This window comes from Idiotropiscis lumnitzeri, chromosome 9 (genome assembly GCF_059441095.1).
Source record: "Idiotropiscis lumnitzeri isolate Australia: NSW breed Sydney's pygmy pipehorse chromosome 9, RoL_Ilum_1.0, whole genome shotgun sequence".
Lineage (NCBI taxonomy): Eukaryota > Metazoa > Chordata > Actinopteri > Syngnathiformes > Syngnathidae > Idiotropiscis > Idiotropiscis lumnitzeri.
Genome location: NC_142399.1, coordinates 8,792,047 through 8,817,394, shown reverse-complemented (window position 1 = coordinate 8,817,394; position 25,348 = coordinate 8,792,047). Strand labels below are relative to the sequence as shown.

The following is a 25,348-nucleotide window of genomic DNA, read 5'->3' as shown; positions in this document are numbered from 1 at the left end:
TCATCAAACTTTGCCGCCCTGCTCAGCCCACATTTGATGGCACGGGTGAAAAAGTTTGGCAGTTGAGTGTCAATCATCTGTCAAGTATAACGCGCTTCTATTTTGGGTTCATTTGGCTGAAATACAGAGTAGGAATTTGTCAAAGTATGATTTCTGAAGTTTTGCCAAACTGATGACTTCCTCTTGAATTCGGTCTTTCGATGTTGTCATACCTTCTGTTATGAGAGTTACTCAATACAATACAACTTTATTTATACAGTGCATTTTGCAACAGCTGGAGCTGTAACAAAGCGCTTTCCATATTATCAACCAAGTCCTTGTTGTTCAATGAATTTTGGTAATACTTTCCAACTGAGAGCTGTTTTTTTTTCTCTTTTTATGTTGATTAACTCCCACAAAAAAAAAAAAATCAACAGCATAAACGTAACTTCAATAAAGGTAACATTTTCAGAGCCCTAAAAAGGCCATTTATTTGTCAGAAGAATTCAATGATTCCAAGATGGACTTGGCACCGCCTGGTGCTCGAGTCTGAATAATATTCCCTTTAAAAAAAAAAAAAAAATCACTCTTCATCCCAAGGCGTTGTCCTAGTTATTCTGAAAGAATTCACACAGAGCTACCCATCAACAGCGTTTCTAGGGACAATCTTTCCACTAGTTCTTAGGAAAACGCTCACACACACACCCACGCACGTCTTGGTAACATTTGCACATTGAACATAAACAAACAAAAAAAAAAGTTTATGAAATAAAAATCAAAACGCTGGATACAGTCGCAAAGAAAACACAAGAACACGTTGGCTTCTACCAGATATTTTTCCACTGCAGGCCACATCAAGACTCGCTAAGAACATCACCACCACATTAATCATCAGCAGTAGTAGTTCCATTAAACTTTTGTCACTCTGTTAATTATATCTGGCGCATCAACATGCCGAATAACTGATAAAAAAGTTGCATTCTGGTGAAAGGAAATACATTTGAGTGTTTCTGATCCCAAGCAAAAGTCACTCGGTAGCTCCCCTTGGATATTTAGAAATAATGCGCACGAGTTTCATAGACGTCCACCAAACTGATTGAGACAAATACAAAATGAAAACACGCACAAGGAGCATAGAACAGACTAAAACGAACCTGACAATACAGCACCTCTTAAAATCAAACAATATGCATCAGTGTGTGTGCGATGTTCATCTGAAGCGAATTTTATAAAAATTGTTTATATACATTATATTTTATATTGTTTAACATGTCTTATTGTACATTAGACTGAAATTATAAAATTGTCCAGGGAAATGCAACGTAAACCATTTTTGGAGCCTGGAGAAAATCTAAAATACTTCACAATTTAGCTAAATAAATCCATCTATCGTTAGCTTCAGTTTGCAACCTTCTTATATATTTTTTTTCGTGTTCTTGAGATTTTTTGGGTGTTTGTACTCATGATAGAGCAGCCTGCCAAATGTCATGTTACTCCGTGACACTGCTTTCATTCAGGGGCTAAATTCTTAAAGAATTGAGAAGGTAACAAAGCAAATTCACAACACAACCATATATTTAATTACTTTCAGGAAAAATACAACATGCAAAAAAAAAAGATCTTATGGCTAATGTTTATTCCTAAAAGACAAACCCGCATGCCATTACCATGTGTACAGTTTTTTGTTTTTTTTCACTTAATTACACCTCATCAATCCACGCCGACCTTCACCGAGATAATTACTCCGAGTTGCCTTTAGTTCTCATTTACAACCATCCTGTATTTGCTTCAAGGGACTGAACTTTTCCATCTTGCGATGAAGACAAGATTTATTCTGGTGTGCTGAAACGTGACAGCGTTAATTCTTCTTCACGTGAACATTTAAGAGTCCTAATTGGGCACGTATGGCGACTCAAATACCAGCAGCCCGACGTCAGACAACACACACGTGAGCTATAAATGGACCGACAACCTTCCCGTGGATATTTCGATGTCATTTTACACTCGTTGTACAAGTTACCGTATGTCGCTTTCAGGGTGGCTCTGACTTGACCTGATTAACTCAAGCCACCTCATCCAGAGCTGCAATGTGCATAAGGCTAATTAGCGATGCTAATCAGAGATTCTAATTAGCTTGCACACAGTAATTAGAACTTGTCAACACGCTGGACAAACAGGGCGAACATGAGACAACACACTACACGCCATTGTAGCTTTCTACATTTAAAGCTGCAAGATGCAACGTCTGGCGCCCCCTAGGCTGAAATACTGCATTACAACAGATGCTTGTTGCGCCCTGTGTATCAAATTTTTGGGTGAAAATGACTTAAAAAAAATAATGGTAAAGTAGCATACCCCGTGTCAAACTACGACTTACATCTTGGAGATGCACCACGAATGTCACGTTGCTTCCAACACGGGCGCTTAGCTCGCCGCTACCGGTGGTCAAGCGGAGGCCTCGGGGCGGTCTGGGGCGACACCCCTGTCGTCTGGGCGAGTATACGTTCCTCCCAACCTCTTTGCAGTTATTTGACAAAACTTTGCGATACCTGAGAAAGAAAAGCAATGCCAAAGATGATTAACTTGTTCATAATCCACGACTCACGTACTTTCCATTTTACAGTATCTCTGGTTCTTTGCATAGAACATTAGACATAAGCGTGCGTGGAGTCATATTGTTTTTTTTGGGGGGATGCTTGGGAATACTTACCCGGTGCTGTTGAGGAAACTCTGGCCCGCGCTGCAACTTTTGGCCATTACGTTTGGATCGAACCAAAAAGCAGGGGAGCACTTCCCATCGGTGCGACGTTCCCAGCCGTAGTCACTGCCACGCACGAGAAAACAAAAGGGGGGAAAAAAAAGCACAAGGACTTTCATGGAATTCTCTAGCCTGCCAAAAAATCCAAACTTCACAAGGACGCTTTTATAATTGTTTCATAGCGGCATATTTTAACGCCATAAATAGCGACAAGATTGTCAGACAAGCTTGATCAAACAGAATATCTGACAGACATTTAAAATTAATTGAGCAATTCATTATTAATTGAATTCTAATACGCTATTTGCAAATCGCAGCGGAGTGATGAAAAGTTCTCGCTATAATTAAATTCAAAGAACGCAGTCATATTTGCTACTCTTGGAACCTGATACTGTATTAATGCATGCAAACGGATCCGCTCGTCTTTAATTAACGTCCACTCCATAACCGAGTCTCTTTGCAAACATGTCAGGGAAGCAATTAGCGGTAACTTTGTGAAATTTAGAAGTGTTTAACGGGGAGAAGAAGTAGTCACCATTCAAAGTCGTAGGCGGTGCAGTGGCATGGCTCGGAGGAATAGATCCTGGAATAGTCCTGGGACAACATGCAGCGGTTTCCGGGCCTGCGCTTCATGAAAATCTGTTTCTCTCCCATCACACACAGCTCACCCTGGAGTGAAAACACAAGCACTCAAAAAAGGTGTTGACGTTGACAAAGCACCTTCTCGATGAATACAGCAAGATTGTGTACAAATATAAAGGCATTTTGAAAATAGTCTCATTGGAGTCTTGTTTGTGTGAGGGTGAGAACGGCGCATAGATTATGTCTGCGCAGAGGCAGGTTAGACCTAATGTTGGTAATTTTTCTTTTTTTTTTTTTATACCGTCTCTCTTCATCTTGCCACCGTTCGCCGTGTTACCCTTTCCTACTCAAATCTTGTAAGAACGCGTCAAGTCGTCTTGTTACCTTGTTGTGCAGGGACCATGTCTGATAGTCGCCATCCATGCATCTCTGACTGAACAGGCCCTTGTAGTCGATTTTCATCAGCTGCCACTCTGACCGATGGCTGAAGTGGCCAAAGAAACTATGGGATGAATTAGAAAGATTTTTTTCTGTTAGAAATGCATTTGAGCATGTCTTGAGTCAGGAGTGGCAAAAGAGTCTAAGAAGTTTTTAGTGTGTTGTATAATCAAATGCGACTGTGGAGATCAATAGAATTGTTTTTCTTGCTCACATGGCCGCTTGTTGCTAGGCAGAGTTCAGAGGGCTGAATTGTAACTGCCCCGTTGATCGAAACAGGAAGTCAGGCAGACACCAAGTGAGAAATATGTATGCGGTTTATATTTCAGTTGAAGAAACCATACATGTTCAATTTGATATTTTTTCACATTTCTGTCACCGCCTTTTATTGTTTGTTCATTCTTAAGCATTATTTACCAATTTAAAGTTTTAAAAGTGATTTGAGAACAAATCTATTAACGCTCTTGAATGCTTAATTGTCCAAGCAGTGTCGTAAAACTCCGCCTCTTCCCTGCTCACTCTGCGGGAGCCGTGCACGTTATATTGCCTCAAGATTGAAAGTATGGATGTTTTTTTTTTGTTTGTTTTTTTTCAGTCAATGAATGCAAATAGTTAGGTTTGATACATTTGAGTTATGCTGTTTTGGTCCAAAACTTAGATGGATTTTCTCTTGCATCAAATAGAAAATAACTTTCTCAAGAATAGATAGATAAATTCAAAAATAGAAGTTTAACAGACTCGGGCTCGATTCACAAAAAAATACTCTCTGTTGCTTTACACACATTCATTAGTGAATATCAAGTTAGCTCGGCCTGCAATAGAAAAGTGGAGGTTGCTGGTTTTCACCGACGTAAGGTCAACGTCTTCCCGTCCCTTACGTGATGATGTGATTGTCCGATTCCGACTCCATCAGAACTCCGTCCACGTAGAGCGGTGCCAGGGAGAACGTGTGACGGTCCCACTTCTTGCCTTCGTCTAGACTGATCCTTCATGTCACACAATAGAGTGCGACGTTTAGGCAACAAGAAAAATGAGAGGACGTGAAATATGATAAACGCTTTTTGCTTTGTATAAAACAAATGAAGCACTTGGGATCCTCCTCAAGGTGACAATATTTCAGGACAGCCAAAAACTCAAGGATAAATGTTCCTGACGAATATAAGTGACAAAACACCCGCAAAGAGAGAGATGACTCAGGTTGTAGCACTGGAAATAGATTTGGGCCGCCGTGGAAATCACCTCTTGAGCAGCTTAATCACTTTTGACGGGGAGGGTGGGCGAGTGCGGGGATGCCAAAGTAGACGATGTTACTAAGCTGCCGCAACGTGAGCGACTGAGGAGACCGTTCTCAGCTTCCCATTTCCACCTTGTTGTACAGCAGATTTACATAAAAGCATTCAGGGCGTCGTATCCCAGCGCAGGCAGCTGCCTGTAACTGACTCGTTGCTGCTGGAAATGATTGTGACAATTGAGGAGCAGCAAAATGCAAAGCATTTACTCAGTAGTCTCAATATCCAATTTAAGTCCGTGTACTCGAACACCATTTGTCCTCACTCGTAAGACAATTAAGGACACAATTAGAACGACAAAGGCACACTAGTGAAACAATTGCCTTACGCGGAACTTTTTTTTTTTCTACTTTTGTATGAGATTTTTGCACTGGTTGAACAAGCTTTGCCATTCATTCAAATTTTCCCCAATATTTTTTTTTAGTTTTTATTTTAATTTTTATTAATAACCCAAAAATGGTGAGAAACATTCACTAAACGGGGAAAAAAAAGACTTATTTAATCAGCCAGTAGGCCAATTGGTGGATGCCAAACGGCAAATATAAATTTACTGCAATTTTAAGTTGTGATATCACTATTCACCACTAGATGGCAGACATGAGTTTACTTGTGGGGAAAAAAATAATTAACAAAAATAATTTATTTCACTTTGACTTTTGTTTTGTTTTTTTAATTCCGATATTTTAAAGTTTTTAGAGCATGCTTGTTAATTCCTTTCAGTTTATTGTTTCAAAAATGTTTTTTTTTTTTAGTTTTAGCATTAGTGTGTTTATATGGAGTATTTGTCATGTCCAATATAAAAAAAGTACCTGTTGTATCATAAAGTAAACTACATTTCCCAAATGATCGCTGACCTTTCTTCTTCCGTATCTAATTTAGTTTTTATTTTGTTTTGGGCAATGTATTTTCAATTGTATGTTTTACTCATTTTGTTCGTTTTCGTTCGCGATAATAACGTTGGTGACATGTTGTTGTCCTACCTGTGTGTAATGTCATATGAAATGTAGGTGAAAAAAAACTTTGGGGCATAGTAGCTCTACTCCACTTGGGTACTCTTGTTGTTCTACTCATACGCTGAATTGGACAAAAAGTGTACTCGTAGATGTTCGTACGCTAGATATAAGGGACACTGAATATAATACTTTAAATATAGAGGAGCTAATCATGCAAACTTGGACTAAAAGGAAAAAAAACGTTCTAACTCCATTGTACTGTTGCGTAATAGCTGTACGCACCACAAGTGTCGAATCGGCGTGGGTGCGTGCAGCACGGCCAGCAAAGCTCCTCCGTTGTCCAGGAACCAAATGTTGTGCTCTTCATCAAAGATCTACACATGAAGAAAGGAAAACAACAGTTGTGCTAATGACACACTTTTTTTTTTTCTTTCAAAGCAGCATTTGCGCACGCACGCCTACCTGTCGCCAGCTATTCCCTGCATCAGACGTTATGAACATGCCAAGGTTGGCGGAGGACAATTCCGTTCCAATATTGCCTAGTGTAAGGAAGGGGAAACGATTATTTCACACGGGAAAATGACTCAGTATACTGAAATGCAGCATCATCTGATAAAATATTGAATTATTTGGTGAATCTTTGTACGCCCTCATTCCCCAACAGAGGACACATTAATGCAACTTTATATTGTCAACTGAGATTTAAGCTTGAAGGCAAAAAGAGGCGGTGTGTTATGAGGGAAAAAAAAAAAGCTTTCTGAAACGGGGTACACACATACTGGCAATCGGATTCAATTTGAGCTTTTAGCCTCCTTTTTGATTTAAGACCCGATTACACTGGTTAACTGCAAATTTTAATCAAAGATGGATTCACGTGTCCGTAAATGGTCTTTTGACGCTCATTTCAAAAGTGGCTTTACTTTTTTTTTTTCTGGCACTTCAGGTTTTGGGGCTGTTTTAAGTTTTTGTTTCTAAATTTAGCCTATAATACGAATTAACCTATACGGATTTCACCATGCGTTGTAATTTATTGCTAAAAAATAAAACCCAATAAATATAGATTCCAGTTATTGAATAAAAATAAAATGGAACACATTAATAGTTGAGTTGAGTTGTCCTTTCTTCTTATATACAGTCACACTCGATAATTCTATTCCACTTGCCCGGGAGGTATAGCATATGGGTTGCCCTGTTGTGTGCACTTTGGCCCCCAGTGGGTCTCGTAATACACACACGCACATAATACATGTAAAAAGACCGCGTATTAAAACTGCAGAAATTATTCAGTGTTGTTGCACATAATGTCTTTGCATTTAGGTTGCTGCGCCTTTTGTGTTCAAATATTGAGTCATTAAAGATTTAAACTGTAATGTCGATGCCATGTGTTAGCATTAAGCTAGCTGAGACAAAGCTGTGTTTGTCAGACCAGAAAGTTTTAGGTTGACTTTTCCCACTGGTTTGTCTGTTGCTGTTAGCACTACAAAATGATAAATCCTTTCCTATTGGACGCACTTTTTGACGTTGTGGTTTGATGCGACATGACGTTCGGTACTTAACATAAAGAAATAGATTAATGGACGGCGCACCACTCGTTACTAAGTGCGGTGTGAAAAATCCTTCATGGTTTTATTGGGAAAGTACGGGAAGAATCGTGAATCATTTTTTGACAGGAGCAACCTACTCTATCTCTCTATTTATCTATTTATCTCTATTTATCGATCAAAAATGCAACTCCGAGTGCTTTAGATGAGTGAAAACCGCCCCGCCCCCAAAGCGCTATCTGCATCAGGACTAAAGGTGAAGGAAAGTCTAGATTTTCGATCGCTCACAGTTTTACATTTCTTTGACTCGTCAACGGATGGAGAGTATATTATTTGAACCGCTAATAACGGCGTAGACGTTCAAACTTTTTGTCTCCTCCAGATGTTTTTTGTATTTGTCACGTATGTGCTTTTTGTTTATTGCAGTTATGAATCATTTCTCCCATTGACCTTTTGTCAGTTTTATTGTTCTAATGGCAGAGTGGGTGGGTAGAAGGGTAGCATAAATCACACATTTGTCAAGGATTAACCGTATCGCTTGCAATGATTTAAAAAAAAAAAAGCAAACATGAGGAATCTCCCATTCTAGTTCAAGACTGAGCTATTTGAAAAAGCCTCCTCGATGTCCATTTCATGTTCCACGCATGTGATTTTTTTGTCTTTTTTTTTTAAAATAAATTCAATGAAGTTATAAATTATTCGATCTTTGACAGTTTTGTGATTTTCTTTTCAGGGTGAAATAATTCAGTCACACGTTATTGATTTTTGACAGGACATGGATAATACAGTCGTCTCGATGCATGATTGCGGGTTTGTGGATTACTTTTTCCAATTGTTGCCAATTGATCCGGCGCTCTTGTGGTTATCTTTACTATTTTTTTTTTAAAATGCGTTTATAATGGACATCGGATTTTAGCAAATAGCGAGTGTCTATTGTGAATCAAAAACAGTAGACGGAACGTTATACAACAACACATATTGTAAATAAATCAATACCAATAACAAAATGCCGTACCTGTCGCAACAATGATTCCCGGTACTGACTTTTTGCTGGTGATTGGTCCAGATGTGTAGGGATTCTCTGACATCTCTAAGTGAAGATGCAGCGAACAAAAAGGCTGTCAACAAAATGAAGAAAGATTAAAAATAGCACCACATTACATGCGGACAGAATTATTTATCATTTGTCCACAATCAATCGGAAACGGCCATGCCTTCATCACAAGAGAAAAGTGCTCTCATTTTCAGGAAGAAACAAAAGACGCTTTTGTTGTCTCCCAGATAAAAAGAAAAAAAACAATGAGGAAATGGAGGGCATTTAATTTTTCTTTTTTTTTTTCCTTCCCGAACGCAAACAAGCGTGTAATTAAAGTCTCCCAGGATGTAACGCTAAGAAACTCAAAATCATTTCCACTCCTTATGCTGCATATTGGAGAACATCAGTGAGGCCACTGAGGTTAAGGCATGTGGTGCGAGGGGACAAGGGAGGGGTCAGAGGTCAGTACTGGGGTCATCGCTGCAGCAAAGTGAAATGTGAACTACAGCCCAAGGCGCAGCATCTTGTTGTCGATGAGCGCAATATATTTCACTGGAAATCCTGGAACCAACCACGGCACTGGAAAATCGGCCATTCGATTGCCGTAAATCTGTGGTTAATAGTGATTTCTTTTGAAGGAGTTTTTTATTAACGGAGTGTAAATGCAGTGCAGAATTGAGGCCATTTTCAAAGCAGAAATCCACATATTGACTGACCTTTTAGGACCCACCACAAGATCACAGAGCAGACATTTCCTTGGCATTGATAATACAGTTAGGAATTTGCACGTGCTATAGTCAACAATTTAGCATCATTAGCGGCCAAATAATGGCACGCTGTTGTTAGCTCGTTAACCAAAATGCTAACGTTATGCGACTAATGGGCTGTGGCGCTAACTAAGCTAATGACGTTTCGTAAAAAAAGTCAATCGGGGAAAAAAATGCGCCTTTTTGTGCCATTTCCACACAAAAAATCGATTTTTTTTACATTTATTTATATTGATTTATTTTATTTTATTTTTGGGGGTTCTCTTGGTGGTATACAATTGTATATGAAACCAAAACGCCTATGTAACTGTTACCTTATTCTCATTTTTCTCTTACCCGCTCAAATCTTGCTATGTCTGATGACTCTATTTCCAAAAGAGATCCAAGAAGCATATGGTGTCTGATATAAGTTGCATATCTCACCTGCTGACTCCCTGACAACACATCCATATAATATAATTCGGTGTTATCTAACATTCATTAGCCCGGCGCGACTACATTTGGTGAATTGAAGTCACGCAGGTTAATGGAAAGTCTGCCGCCCCCTGAAACTACACCTAATGACACGGTGTGACTTACACAGATAATAAAACTATTCAGAGCCTCCCCGTTGGTCATTTAGCGAGGCTGGCGACGGCGAAGCCAAAGCGCCCTCGTGGCCGGCCGAGTGCAAATTTGGGCCGTAAATCAAAGAGCATCCAAAGCGCGGTTGATAAGGTCAAAAGGTGCGACGCATGATTCGTGCGGGGGGCTTCGCTCACCATCACGCAGTGGATGTTGTTGCCGGCCACGTCGGCGGCGGGCGCCGGCAGCAGGGCCCACGTTTGTCCTTTGTTGTAGGTGATGAACGTCTTGACGCACTGCTCCACCAGCTTGTTGGCCAGATACATGCCGTTTATCCCCTCCACCTGGACAGTCACAAAATGTACATTCTGGATTTTACGGCAGGGTGAAGATCAAATGTTGAAATGCAAAAGCAGGCATCACCAGATTTTGTGTGAATTTAACAATTTTTTTTCCATTTCTGGTATTTCAGGTTAAAGCTATTAACTTGTACTTCTATGAATTAAGAGGCTAATTTTGTAAAAAAAAAAAAAAAAAAAGTCCAGGATAAATTTATAATGAAATTTAATTATTATGCTTTGTGATAAAAAATAATAAAGGTATATAAAAAAAAAAAAAAAAACCTTAACTTAAATTAACTTCGATTAGATCAATCTAACCTTCATGCTGTTTTATTTATTTTATTCATTTTTTTGGCAAATTGATGGTTGAAGCTAACCGACATTTTGCCATTTCGGGAAACTGTACTATTGGTGTAGCTTTTTTTTTTTTTTTTCGTCACATTCACTGTGACACAGAATGTGTGCTCATGAACAAATTGCTTGTGTTGTTGCTGTTGTACAAAAAAAAATTGCCACAAACTTGGCACTTTGCCTTAACTATATCGAGTGCTGTAAAATAACAATCCACCACCTTTTTTTGCGGCACGTCTGCCCGCAATTGTGCTGGCAGGAAATCAATAACATGAGTAGCGTGCAAGTACCGATGTATCGATGGCTCAGTGTCGATATGCCCGTTATCATAGTTGTTGTAGAAACTGATAAATCAAAGTAAATCCCTACTGCATGTCACACTCTTGTAATTGATATTAAAATGTCACTACTAAGTTGCGCTTGTGTAGGATAAAAAAAAAATAAACGGGCAAAGTCACTACCTTATAGAAGTCGACCAGCAGGTTCCCAGTGGGTCCCTTGGTGGTCCTGAGATTTTCCATCGAAAGAGTGAAGTAGACGCCGGGCGAGTCGGAGATGTACAGGCTGTACGTGTGGTTCTGGTTCCACTCCTGGACCGCAGCAAACACCTGCTTCTCATCTGTGCTGATGATATGCATGTCCTGCACAAGGAAGCCACACAAAAAAGCATCAGCATGGTTAAAAGTCAAAAGTGCAAAGTGTATGTATTTGAAATAGGGAAGGGGCGGGGCTTGAATATCGTCATTAGAAGTGATTACAGAATGAAAATAGTAGTGAAACATAGTCAGTAGTTCCAAGAACCAAAAATTATGTCGAGTCCACTTAAAACATCCTTTTACTTTAACTATCAAAGTTTACTTGTTCCTGAATTTGCCGCCATCAACATATATATATATATATATATATATTTTTTTTTATTATTTTTCTTTTTTTTTTTTTTTTTTTTTTTACTATATTGGGTGTCATTAGTCCCCTCAAAAAGTGGACAATCGGCTCTAACAGACGACCCCTACAACCAATCAGGCCATTATATTGAGGTTGCCCTGTATGATTTAAAAAAATAAATAAAATGGCTCAACTTTCATTTGACAAAACGTCCCTTAAAAGCTTGAATATTCCATACCACCTTGATCATATAAGTTTATGCCTTTTTAATATTGTCTGCTCAAAATGCACCGTGAAATCCTAGTCTCATGATGGCACTTTATGAAAAAAAAATACATTCACCCTTTTGTATATTTGGCATTAATGGGAAAGTTTTTATTTTGTTGACTCAATTGACCGCAGGGTGAAAAAAAAAGTGCTTCCAAGTGTGTATATATTTTTTTCTAAAGCCTCAAACAAATTTGAGACGTTAAATGTTAAACCTGAGTCAAAGCTTTGCTTTCTACTAGGTGGACATTTAACACAATCCACGATTGAAGCAATATTTGTTGCTTCTTGACACTTACCTTGGGCAGACAATATTTGGGTAACTGCATGCGTTTGAATGCTTCCCTCATGTAGGACACAAAGTAGCTGGCTCGTCCCGACTTGGTTACCTTGGTCATGAAAAGCAAAAGAACCGAGCGTCACTTTCTGATCGCGCCACCAATCAAAACACATGCATCCTGTTTGAATGGAAGGGAAGCTGTTCTGCTCATAATTTGATGCGGTTACACCACAAAATGTATTATTGTTTGGCATTGAATTTTTTTACCATTTAAAAAAAAAAAAAAGGACCTTGTCTAGTGTGACGAAAATGCGTCGAAAAACTGAAAGAAGCAACAAAAAGTCTCTCTCTTGTCAACTGCTTATTTTTTGAAAATGTCTCTTTGAGCAAGCCATTCTGCTCTGCCGCTCCATTGGTATGTAACATTACTCATGAATTTTTCCTAATATTTTGAGTGTGGCTAAAACAATTGACCCCTCCCCCACTGCATAAAAACTTGAGCACCTTCAGATCACATCAACTCTTATCCGAAACAAGATTAATTTTATATACTAGCAATTTTCTTTAATCAATCATATTTGGCAGGGTTGTTAATAACACTTGTCTCTGTGGCACTTCAAATATTAAACTCATTTATTTTCATTTTACATCGACTATAAGAAACGGGGAAACTCCTTTAAACTTCAAGGGGGGGGGGAGCAAACAATCTTATTCAAGCATTTTAAAGGCATATATTTATTTTCCGTTAAACCTCAGAGTGTGTTAGAGCCCCCTAGTAAGAATCATTCTGTCAATATTTCCCCACAGGAAGCCATACAGTGCGTAACAAAGGCGAGAGTGCATAGTGAGGACGCCTCCGCGACTTTCCTAGAGGAAAGTGACAAACCCCGTCGGCAAAGCGCAACGAGGGTTCAGAAAATGTGCCTTTGAGCCGGGAAGAGACTTGCAGGTTTGACAGTTAGAGTGGCGGAAAAAGAGGGCGAACTCGCTAGAACGGCTAAATATGACGCAGATGCTTTCAACGTGTCAATAACAACTGGGGCAACTGTAGAATTGCTAAACTTTTGACAGCGACGCTATTCATGTCTTCACTGGGTAACCTGACATCACATGAACACAACTTTGTATTTATTTCTATGGAGGCTGTCTGATTTATTTCAATACAAAAAAAACTGAAATGGGACGGGTGTCTTTTGTTTTCCTTCCTCTCCTATGTGAGAGAATTTTCAGGCACCCGAGATGCCGCAAAATAAGGACGCCGAGTGAAAAGGCGTCTCCTGAAGGAGGCGTACTGTATTTATTTCACAATTTATGACTGCCTCTCCAAAACGCTGCGTGTGGTGTCAAGAGCGTACGGAAATGCAAGCACAACAGAAATGCTCATCATTATCTCAATTAGTCCCAAGCTAAGAGGCGCTGGAAATGATGTTGACTTTATCTACAGCGTGTCTGGAGGACCTTAATGCACTCGCGCTTTCCCATCCACTTAGAAGCCCCGGCCAACGTCGGCCCGCTTGCTTATTTTGCAATCAACTAGAAGGATGGTGTTTGTCCCCCTACGCACTACATTAGTACTCTAATGGAATAATCTATCGAAAATCAATGCGTTGCCTTTTCTAAGGCCTCATTTTTGAGGATGTTGCACTCGACCGTTCCTTCTGTTCCCGCGGGAGCGTGCGGGTGTTGAAGACTGCTTATTTCGTTGTAGCCCCAATCGATAACCTCATTACTCTTTGTCAAGTTAAATCCAACTGCCCCCCCCCCCAAGCCCCCTCTGGCAATGAAAGTCACCGGAAAGTCGCCGGCGGGTGCCCGCCCGCCCGCCACATTCGGCGTCCGGCGTCGTGTTCGCAATCTCATCTCGGCTAAATGTATTTTTATTGAATGAGCATTTCTGAAACTTGCCGTCGTATGTTTACAATTTTTTTTTCACTCTTATGATGCAGACGTTCCAATCAAGTCTGCGAATGAAGTGGAACTGGGTCACTGCTAGTACAGGCGTCATTTCTGCCAGATGATTTTAAATTAAAAGATTACATCTTGTAGCCGGATAAATAAATAAAAATACAATAGGATACCATTATATTCAATTTTTCAAAAAGTAAACATCTTGTAGTAGGGGACGTAACCGGCGAATCTTGGACCTCCAAAGCAGACTCGCTGAATAGAGCAATTTAACAGTTTGTTTAAAAAAAGCAGCACGAAAACGTGACAAATGCAAAGTTAACGAATGAAAAACAAAGTCAACAAACGGTCGACGCAGGGGAAAAAATGGGTGAAATGGTAAAAAAACATTTTTGTCCAGCCATTTAGAAAGGCTGGACAAAAATATGTCTCGATCTCCTTCGGCACAATGTCTCCTCTCACAGGCTAGTCTTCGTGCTACTATAATCTGATCCGACAACGTTAAACTTAACTCAATATTTACAGAATAAGGTCCTGTTGTGTGCAATCAACATAATGTTTAGCTAAGTTTAAACTACTACAACTACTCTTTCTCTAGTGTATTTTCAGCCGTGTGTATGCCTTGTGGCACCATGCTGCCTCTCACAGGTCAGTCTCGGGTACTACAGTAGACAGAATGTGTATGTTGTTCTGCGTTGGATAAATCAGTATTTTTTTTTTTTTTTTTTTTTGAAACATGGACAGCTCTCTAAAAAAAATAGTAACTTTCATATTTTCACACCTGATAAATGTGTCGGCAGCACAAAGCCCAGAAAATTTAAATATATTTATCTTCTGTTAATAAAAATCAGCACGTAAATAAAATGATTTTTAAAATGAAGTCGCTGTCAGCAAGTTGAGCTAGCGTCCAGCAAGCTTGTGAGCTAACTGTGTTGCTTATTTCGTGGGGAAGGGTTAACTCGTGAAGGATACCCAAAGTGTGTCACTTGGTGTCGTTTGGCCACACCCCCCACTACAAGGGGAAAAGGCTATATCACCACAAATCAGTACAACATATTTCAAAATCTTTTCACACTTTATATCAGCCATTGTCTTTAAAATTAAGTATTTATAAAAAAAACCTCCAAATTCACTTTACACTGTCTTTAAAATGGGCTGTGACTGGATGGCTGCCGTTAAAATGGGGGCGGTCCCTAAAATATGCCAAAACTGGATTTATTGTTCTGGGTCTTAAATTCAGCATCACATGCGCGACTGAACGCATCAAGGCTGCAAACAAGAGAACAGCTCAGCGGAGGGTGGAAATCAATGAGAGCGGAGGTCATTTGGAAAATTTAATTCGAATAATGGCCCTGACGGCTGCCGTCTAATTGGAGTCAAACGTTAAGTGAATGGCATTAAGGATTTTTATTCACAGCTCATTTTTTCACCTTGGTTCTCCGTTTGCAAACATATTTTGTGCGAGGAAACACGCGCTGCCATGATGATGAGTTGAAAGATAATCAAAACACACACAGAGGAACAGGTGTGTTTCAGGGTGCCATTATGAGAATTTTGATGGAAAAGCATGAATTGGATGTAGAGCGAACAAAAAAAACAAGAGTGGGGGTGGGGGTAAACAAAGTTGACCTCGGAGTGCAAGGAAAAGGACAAAGTAATTTATTGGCACGCAGACCTGAGTGAAAACGTATTCATCCTGCACGACCAACGAATTAGTGTCCACGTGTCCCGGGAAAAGGTACTGCCTGTTGGCCTCCGCGCACCGCTGGGCTCTGCACTTCACATACTGAGCACCTGGGAAGACGACGCCAAAAGGAAATCAATCAGTAGTAAATGACTAACGTTTAGCCTCAAGTGGCGCTTGTATGCACTAGAGATGCCACACAACGTGCGCTCGCAGTTCATCAAATCTTTAAAATGCAATTGTACACTTGAAGGGAAATGTTCCAACGCGGGGCAGCACGGGGGGGGAACTTGTGGTTGGCACGTCTACCTCACAGTTCGGAGGCTTTAGTTTGAAATATCGCAGAGGATCTCCTCCCACATTTTAAAAATATACGTTTGATTCATCGAAAACTCAAAATCAGTGGCGTGCAGATGACGCGTTCCAAAAGCAACATTTTGAATTTTGTACAATTCAGAGATTTTGTCAACGCGCTTCTTAGATATTATTTGAACCATCCATTTATTTCTCCTCACGTGGGTCGCGGGCATGCTGGAGCCTATCCCGGGGTGCAACCCGGATTGGTTGCCAGCCAATCACTGGGCACTCAAAGACAAACAACCATCCGCTCTCGCACTCACACTCTAGGGACAATTTAGGAACGTTTTTGGAATGTGGTAGGAAACCGGAATACCCGGAGAAAACCCACGCTGGCATGGAATCGACAGGAAGGCCGCAGCAGGAATCAATCCCGCGACCTCTACGTTGTGAGGCCATCGCGCTAACCAATCGCCCTCCGTGCTGCTCTGATTTTGAACATGTGAGCCATTAATTGGCAATATGCAAAATAGCGTCGGCTTGGCTGTTGTCTAGTAAATATGTCCACGAGATAGAAGTAGAATACATGATAGTACACAACTGGAAATAAACAGCAAAAAAGGGCGTTATCTCATAAATTAAGCTAAGCAAATTGTTGCTGAAACAAAAAGTCAAGAGCCTGTCAATACTTTCCAGATGCACTTTCCGTCTAGTTTCAGCGGTCGATGTTAAATCAAAGCTCAGTACAGTGAACAACGACGAGACAACTCACACAATAAACATTTAAGCCACATGTGGATTGTGAGCATCGCCCCCCCCCCCCCCCCCCCCCATCGCACCAATAAAGACCAAGCTTGTGATTGCACTGACTGCGCATTAGAGCGCCACGCGGCTTTGAAAGGGCGACACGCCGGGGACGCGTTAAGTAGAAGAAACATCCTTCAACGTGCAAAAAATACCACCCCCACCAACCCCCCCGTGCAGTTTTTGTCAGCTGGACCGATTCCGCTTTAGTGCACTTCAGGGAGAGCTTCCTGGAGGAGCGGCTCGCGACCTCGCTCTGAATAAAAGGCGAAAGGGTCCTCGGCGTGCAGCACTCACGGCCTTTGGCGACACGCGTCTCGATGTGGACCACGTCCGACTCTCTGTCCAGCCCCATTACCGCCCTGGCGGGAAGGAAGAGAAGACGGACAGTCTTGTAATTTTGCAGTCTCAAAGCCATAACAGCATGTTTATTTTTTTTTTTTTTTAACCACTAAATGAGCGCCTATTACCTCTCGATTCACCAAAATAGGAGACAAACAAGGCAAAATGGGGAATAAACAGCAGGTGACTAAAGCACAGGATGTGCCAGTTTCATGTGACTGCCACACAAAAATAAAGTGTCGTTCTTGAAGATGCACTTGTGACTTATTACTATAAAGTAGTGCTTATTTGCATGGATCAAATTGGCACTCTAAATACTCTAGTTTCATGTGTGAAACCAAATACCAAATGAATAATATATAGTATTGAAGAGATGGGACAGAAAAAAATTGACATTTAATCTGTACGGAGGATTACAAGGACCACCCAGAAAAATTGACGGATGAAAGTTGCAATCTTTGATAAATGGAGTTATATTTTTCAGTAAAAAGGAAAAAGTCGCCTTTTTCTTCTAGTTGAATTTTACTAAGGAAAAGAAATATTCTCATGGTTACATTTATAATCTTATAGGAATAAAGTTGCACATTTTCAAGAAAATAAATGTTTACTTTCAATATCAAAACCATGAAGTCATACTTTAGAAAAATGTATTTTCTTTAGTCTTTTTATGAGAAAAGATCTTTAGATTCAAGATTTAAATTGTAATTTTTTTTCGAATAAAGTTGTATACTTGCCAAAAGTTACTCTTGATAAAATAGTCATATTTTCAACATTGATTATTTCTTTCAAGTTAAACTTTATGGGGAATAATTTGGGATTTTTCTTCTAAATATTTTATATAAAGTTTCATACTTCCAAGGCATTTTACAGTAATATTGTAAATCATATTTTCGAAATTAAAAGGCAATTTAAAAAAAAAAAATTAGATTAAAACTGTAATTCTGAGAGATATAATTTTCTATATAAATTATTTTCCCATAATGTTCCAACTTTAATCTCAAAAATATAATCTCAGTGTGGCTCTAATGCACCTACGCGCATGTATGTGCGTGCGTGATCGTACCAGTAGAATCGACCCGGCATCACGTTGTCATGCACGAGCTGCCACCTTTTCCCGAAGTCCATGGAGCTGTACAGCTGCAAGATAATAGCGACGGTTATAACGGCGGGGAAATAGATAGCAAGCAGCCCCCGCCGCAATCAAGGCATCCACATGACAATCCGAGCAATTTCGCTGGCGCTTCTACTCTTAAAAATCTACCTTGCTGTCGTGGCTGTAGGCCAGGATCCAGTTCTCCTGCGCCGGGTGGAAGAGAAGGCTGAGGACGTTGAAGCTAATGGGATGCTTCTCGAAGCTCGCCCCCTCGTCCGAGCTGATCAGAACGGCGCTCTCCACCTCCGGGTCGCTCAGCATCATTATCTGAAGTACAGAGGGAGGAATGCGGCAATAGAGCAACAACAGTTGAGCCGCTGAGAAGTAGAGCGGGCTAACTCCGTTGAAGTCATTTTGTTAGCTTGATAGCATGATTGCGCGAGTCGTTTTTTAATGTTTTCGCCATACAGGGGAAAAAAAAGCAAACAAACAAGAGTCCAGTTGCCAGATTCACATTTTTGCTGACCATGACCTGAGTGACTAAAAATCTACAAAGACATAAAGAGAACAAACACAATTTTTAGCTAGCTAGGCTAACAATTTTTAAGTTAAATGCAGAACTGAATTGAGAAAAAGCGTATCTTCTAGATGAATACTGGTTGAAATGAAGGTTTTGTTCAAAATTTGACATATCTAGGCTGTCCATTATTTGTATCATTTCGTTAGCATTATAGAATAATTTTTATGAATATTTTCAGAAAACAAGAAAAACTCAACAAATTCATCAAAGAAGAGACCAGACCCCAACCTTGATTCAACGTCTGAATTTTTGTTTCTAACTGGACGTAAATCACGAAAACGTGTGACACAAAATAGTACTTTAGCTTTAGTGCGAGTGCATCTGCATATTAATATCAGTCAACGCTACTTACGATGAACTTTTAATAATTTATACCCCCAAAAAAGTATCGGGAAATATTCAAATCACCAAGCAATAAATCCCCAGATTTTACTGCCGTCATAAAACTTCAAATCACTCTCCTGCAAGGTGAGAAAAAAAAATGAGTTAGCCCACTCTATTTGTCAGTCCCCTAATTGTAACAAATAAATAAATAAATGGATGAGACACCTTCTGTTTGTTGGTGGGGCACACGTAAAGGTAGCTCAGCACGGTCCTCGAGCCCACTTTGTCGTTAAGCTTCGTGTAGGTGCTTCCATAGTCGCTGGACCTGCATATTAAAAAAATACACGTGGTGCAAGGAAATGAATGAGCCTATAGAGTGTGAATATGTTTCTTCTGTGGTTTGTGCAACAAAATCACGTCATTGCAGTCCCTCCATTGACTCTCCAGTACAAGATGTGCACGGTATTTGCAAACTTGTGTAGAAGTCAGTATATGAATTTGAGGTTTTAGAAGTAGCTTTTTATTTTAGCAAATGCAAACTCCTCATGCTGCAAATTCTGCAAATGACTACTTTCAGTTCTTTCGAACTTATAAAATGTCTTGAAACACAGCTCTGCATAATAATTTGGAATAGTGCATTTGAACAAAATTTTTATTTCGTTTTTTTCTTAGATAAATAAAATCCCCATCATTGAGCGGTTTGCTTAGAAAATGTAAAATGATTCCCCAACAGGTGACTTGAAAATTATGCTGAGTTCCATTTAAATAGATGTGAAAAACATCATTTGCATAATGATTTGGAACGCGATGTGCGCACGCTTTAATTAAAAACATTTGTTTCTCAAATAATCTTTTGAAATAAACGTAAAGGTCATTATTCCATTCTAGTCGCCTTGAAAAAAAAAAAAGAAAAGGACATTTTTTTTCTCTAAATGAGAACTACAGCACATTGCAATAATATAAGAATTACACACTATTTAATTGTGTTGCACTTTTTGACAGACGTGGACATACATGAAGGAGGCGGTCACGTTTGCTTAGTAAACTTAATATTAGTTGAGAATAAAGAATATGTACCTGTTATTTTTGTTGTATTGTCTGTCCACTTGTGTTGCGCCACCCTTTGTGTTTAAATTTCCACTAACAACGTGACACTGATGCTAAATGCTAGCCTGTCTCTGGCGTTTTGCATTGTTTGTTAGCATTAAGCTAAATTGACTTTAAGGCAAAGCTATGTGGTTGTTTTTGTAATTTTCTTTTGTTTGGCGTTTATCTTGACACGGAACTTCAGGCGGGAGTGGCATTAAACAGCCTGAAATTGGATTTCATTGGTGACATTATGAAAGTTTTCCATGCGAAACCTAACAAATTATCTCTCGGGCTTCGTTCAGTCACATGCTGCTGTCACTTCTCTATGTCCCTTCCATGTGCACGCGTCCATGACAAGGGTAAATGCGCTTGTCATCCCAATTCTCATAAATCCCCCCCCCCAACAAAGCCGCACCATCCGTTCTACCTGAGTGCCTGCAAATATAATTTCACGGCATAATTGGATAGATATCCAAGCAATGTCTGCTATCATTGTCTGTGCATTAATCTGAAGTGTCCCATTTGCTGTTGACATTGTTTTCAAAGACTTACCCCCTAAACACATTTGTGCAGCCTAAGTGCTGCTTTCAGCTGCCACATCACAATCAAGGGAGGGGTGAAAACGTGTGACGTTATTGCATGGCACAAGTTGATTGTGCAGAAAAGAGGCGGTCGTTTGAAAACACAAGAGGACTCCTGCGAGTCGCCACATCGATTCTAACATCGCGGATATCGCCAGCGACCGGCTGGAAGCTATTGTGGCCATCAATCATTTTCGTTCTTATCACAGAAATCGCATGGCTTCATCTTTTCCTAACATCTCCTGTTCTTTTTTTTTTTTTTTTTTTTTTTTTTTTGTGTGCCTGCACTAAGCGCCTTAGGTGCGCCGTAATTTACTTAAGGTTATGGCGTTGTGATGCAGACCTATACGGGGGAAATTCCAAAAAGCATCAAGTCGAGTGTAAATCTTTGCAACGCCTCTGGTGAAACAGATATTCATTTGAAACTCGACGGACTGATGTGTTTCACAGTGAAATGAGTTCTCTTCAGACTGTGAGAAGACGAGGGGAAGAGGGTATTGTGGGGGGATGGGGAGGGGGGATCGTATTAAAAGGCCGGATTGAGTTCTGTGGTATTATCCTTGATGAAATGAATTCTTATTTATGAGCCTGACAGGCGCGCATGCACCAAAATCTACCCTTCAGTATAATTGCGATTCGAGACAATTACTATAGTGGTGACTCAATTACTTGTGACAAGGGGTGGCTTCAGAGGGAATCTCTCGGGATGGCAAAACCAGGCAGAATGTAGTCAGCATGTGAACAAGATGGCGTTGAATTGGCTGGTTTTGTAATACCAATTTGGTCCACTAGAGCAGTGTTTCCCCAACCTTCATTGAACACATTTTGTGATGCAAAATAGTGACTTTGATGCTATTATTTCTTGATTGTGTGACATTAAGCTAGAATAGAACAAAAATAAGACTTAGAAATAGCAAATTAATGAATAAAGTAGCTTGAATAACAAACACCCGTGTATAATACGCACCCCCAAAATCGCCCTTGAAAAGCATTTTTTTTTTTTTTTACTTGTGTATAATATGGTCGCCAATTTGCTGGTCGTCTTTATCATCAAAGTGAATAATATGAATGAATCCAAATTCAAAACACCAATAAGGAGTAATTGCTTAGCGTTCCTGCACTATAAGTATTCGTCATATCACGATAATTGTTTGGAAACTTCTTATTTACATACAATGTATGTCACAACCTCCTCCACATCGACGCAATGGAAATAGCTTCCGTCATAATTGTCAATGATAGCAAATAATTGCACTTTCAGCAGTTGATGACTTCAGACATGGCAGTGAATGAATTATGCTGCTGGGCAAGGAGAGCCAAATTAGCTGACGCACTTTCAACCACTTATTGAACAGGACATTGTCCCACATGCAATACAAAAACGCAGAACGAGCTGCTGGAGGCCACAAGGCACACAAACATGCTCACAACCCAGTCAACCGAAATCAGAATCCTGGCATCATTGACTAGGCGACGCCCGTTACAGACACAAATCCAAACAAAGTGGGCTATTGAACAGCCCAAACAATGAAAAATGCAAAATGAGCACACCCGCAAGGAGCATGGACGCGACATAAATTCCCCCCCCCAACCGGACTGACTCCAGGCCCCTAACGTCACTCACTTGGCCATGCATGCATGTCACATGACATGTTATTGAGACACCTGAGGGCTTTTTTAAAATGGCATAAAACATCATGTTTCCTGTAAATGAATACTTCCCTGGCCTGAGTGATGCAAAGTTTATTAAATTTGCATTATAATTACTGAAGTCAAATCATTATCATCTTTGCTTGTGTGGGTGTACCTAATGATGTGGCCGGCGAGTGCATGGCTTGCATATTAATAAAAAGGATTTACTTTGTTTGCTCGAATATTGAGATGTTTTTTTTTTCTTCCCCATTTGCAATACATAATCCAAAACCTTGATGTTTATAGCAACGACATTTTTATAATTGAACTGTCATTGAACACCAGCAATGTTGCGCTTGCATGACTGAAAGGAAATTTGAATGTTTTCTTTAGTGTGTTTGTGTGTGTGAGAGGTGCTGGTAGCAGCAGGAAAGGCGGTCACACTGTTGAGCAGACTTTTTTTTTTTTGTCAGTCCCGCTAGCAAAGTGAATGTGCAAATGGACAAAAACTCTGCTGCCATCCATCTGCTGCTGCTGCTGCTGCTGCTCCACGTACACCCCATTTTTGGACGCTTACGACTCCTGACAGCTCACGATACTTCAAATAGTTTATTTACTCAATTGCGGAGAGTACCGTGTGTCTATTGGAGCTAGCGTGTTGCAGTGTTTGGGTTGCAAAGAATAGGCAAAGGTGGCAAGTGTACTTGCACTCGCTATCATACAAAAGTACTGAAAGATGAGGAAAAATGGTTTAGACTCTAACATTTACTTGGGTAGAAAACTAAAAAATATTTTTTACTGTCAATTATAGACACCGTTATTTTTATTTTACACGTTTTGATAACCTGGCATAAAAAAAAAAAAATTCCCCACAAAAAATTGTTCCGCTCTTATTAATTTATGTAGTGCTCTTACTGCATGAGAAGAAAACCTGTTTTGAGCAAACAATTTTTATGCTAGCAGACCGTGTTCCCATAATTTTGCTAACATAAATAAAAACTAAATTAGCTAACGATAATTGAAAAAAAAAAAAACGTACAGGTATTTGTTTTTTTAAGATTAGTTACAGAATTTTTCAACATCAGATGGCTTTTTCTTTTTTTTTTTCCGTTTGAAACAAGGCGCAAGGCGTTTGCCACGAATCATTCTTGCAGTCGCCAACATGGAAAGAAATTCTTTTAAATTAAGATATGGATGGGGAAATATCTTGGATCTCTGACTCTGATGCTCCCTGTTCACGTTCCGACATGTCGCTGCCATCACTTTTTTTTTTCTCCCCCTCGCCTTCTACAGTATGACCCCACGACCTCAATCAATCAAGATCACCGCGGTTGACTTTACCTTTCTTCTATTTACGTCTTTTTTTTTGCCTTGTGTCACCATCCGCGGAGCTTGAAAAAAGTAACGAGCCTATTTTGACAAAATAGGAAGCAGAGAGTACAGATAACTGTTTTGAAAAAAAAAGCTAAAAAGTCATCAGAAAAATAAACAACATGTCATGTGAAGATGCCTGAAAAATATCCAGTACGCCGCCGTGAACAGGTTGGCTTCACACTGGCTGCTTTATTAAAACATACGTCATACGGACTTTCAATGTATCTTCATTCTTCATCCTCTGGTGAGCGCGTGCACGCTATAAATCACAGCGGATGGCGCGCCTATCTATGAATATATTTTCCTTAGCTTTGTGCTTTTGCATGTTTATCGAATTAGATGCAGCGGTGCGCCATCAGCTCTCTGCGCATCGATGTGATCCAAAGCAACGTACCTCCACAGAGAGCTCTCGGTGACGGCGCCCAGGTTGAAATCGTACAGCTTCGTCAGGATGAGGATCACCTGCAAAGCAAAAAGCATCATTTTTATTCGATAGGAGGGAAGAGTGACCGTGTTTCACTTTGTTAGAGAATGTACACCACGTGTTCATCAGTAAGTTCCTGACCGATTAAATCGGCGGGTTGGGGCTCTTCAAACGCCGGCCCAAAATAATCTTGAAGATTGACATGGTGATTCAAAACAAAGGAAATCTTGATTTCTACACGCTATACCGAGGTGAGCAATGCAAACCGTGCAAGGACCGGGATGTTAAACATATCCTAAAGTCATGGTTTGTTGTCAAATAAATAAATAAATAAATTATACAACCAAAATATGACACCCATTCAACTACTGGTAACGCAAAAACACATTTGACAAACATTAATGTCCTTGAAAACTTAATTAATTAAATCCATTTTGCCTCGCAATCTATTCTGGGAATCGAAAAGGAAAGTAGTATTAATAAAGTTAGATTAATTAAATTAATTAATTTTTTTTGCACTTTTTTTCATTATGCATCAGGAAAAAAATCATATTGTGGGGCCCACTTTATCAATTTAAAAAAAATATTTTTACTTTATCACCTACCTTTTTATTTAATTTTTATTCTGATGATAAAAATTTGTGTGGTATTTCCGTCGCGAGTGGACCAACAAAAAAGTCTCAAAAGCCCCACACGTGAAAGCACACAGGAAGTCTGCCGCTGTTTTGTTGCGTCCATTTTACATTCATTTTTGCAATTTCAATTCATCCTTCTAAAATCCACTTGAAATTGCGCCATCCAGAAGACTAACCTCTTATACTAGACATGGCTCAGGGGCACAAAATTTCGACTTTTGACCAGTTTGACTTTGCAAGATGATATTGGGTAATCATGTCATGTAAACCCTGAAAAATTCCTCATGCCTGGAATAAAAAAAATAAAATCAAACAATTTGGTTTGAATTCAATCTTATTACTCTTATATGAAACCAATTTTCTCCATTGAAATGATTAAAATGCCATTAATTCATTCTAGACACGTAAAAACATCAAGTTTCATGTTTTTAGTAAGAAAAAAAACACTCTATTGTAAAATGGAAATATAAAAGTGAAATTCAAGAAATAAATGTATTTTTTTTTTTTTTTTTTTTTTTTACAAAGTGTAACTAAGCCAAAAGTCACACTTGCC

General features: G+C 39.6%; 1 protein-coding gene and 1 long non-coding RNA gene across 3 annotated transcripts in view; one reads left to right on the top strand and one right to left on the bottom strand.

Annotated features, from left to right (window-relative positions):
• sorcs3b (sortilin related VPS10 domain containing receptor 3b) overlaps nt 1-25,348 on the bottom strand; it is a 51,738-nt gene that overhangs the window by 10,346 nt on the left and 16,044 nt on the right. Inside the window, exons 2-18 of the mRNA XM_088304583.1 lie at nt 24,131-24,198; nt 19,286-19,385; nt 18,325-18,483; nt 18,127-18,200; nt 17,019-17,083; nt 15,612-15,730; nt 12,051-12,140; nt 11,061-11,240; nt 10,105-10,251; nt 8,556-8,658; nt 6,462-6,538; nt 6,282-6,373; nt 4,636-4,743; nt 3,704-3,821; nt 3,273-3,406; nt 2,690-2,803; nt 2,357-2,528 (exon numbers count right to left, since the gene is read on the bottom strand). Coding sequence (XP_088160709.1) covers nt 2,357-2,528; nt 2,690-2,803; nt 3,273-3,406; nt 3,704-3,821; nt 4,636-4,743; nt 6,282-6,373; nt 6,462-6,538; nt 8,556-8,658; nt 10,105-10,251; nt 11,061-11,240; nt 12,051-12,140; nt 15,612-15,730; nt 17,019-17,083; nt 18,127-18,200; nt 18,325-18,483; nt 19,286-19,385; nt 24,131-24,198 — 1,920 coding nt within the window. The remainder of the gene's footprint in view (nt 1-2,356; nt 2,529-2,689; nt 2,804-3,272; nt 3,407-3,703; nt 3,822-4,635; nt 4,744-6,281; nt 6,374-6,461; nt 6,539-8,555; nt 8,659-10,104; nt 10,252-11,060; nt 11,241-12,050; nt 12,141-15,611; nt 15,731-17,018; nt 17,084-18,126; nt 18,201-18,324; nt 18,484-19,285; nt 19,386-24,130; nt 24,199-25,348) is intronic.
• LOC148330132 (uncharacterized) overlaps nt 1-25,348 on the top strand; it is a 52,177-nt gene that overhangs the window by 11,860 nt on the left and 14,969 nt on the right. The window lies entirely within an intron of this gene.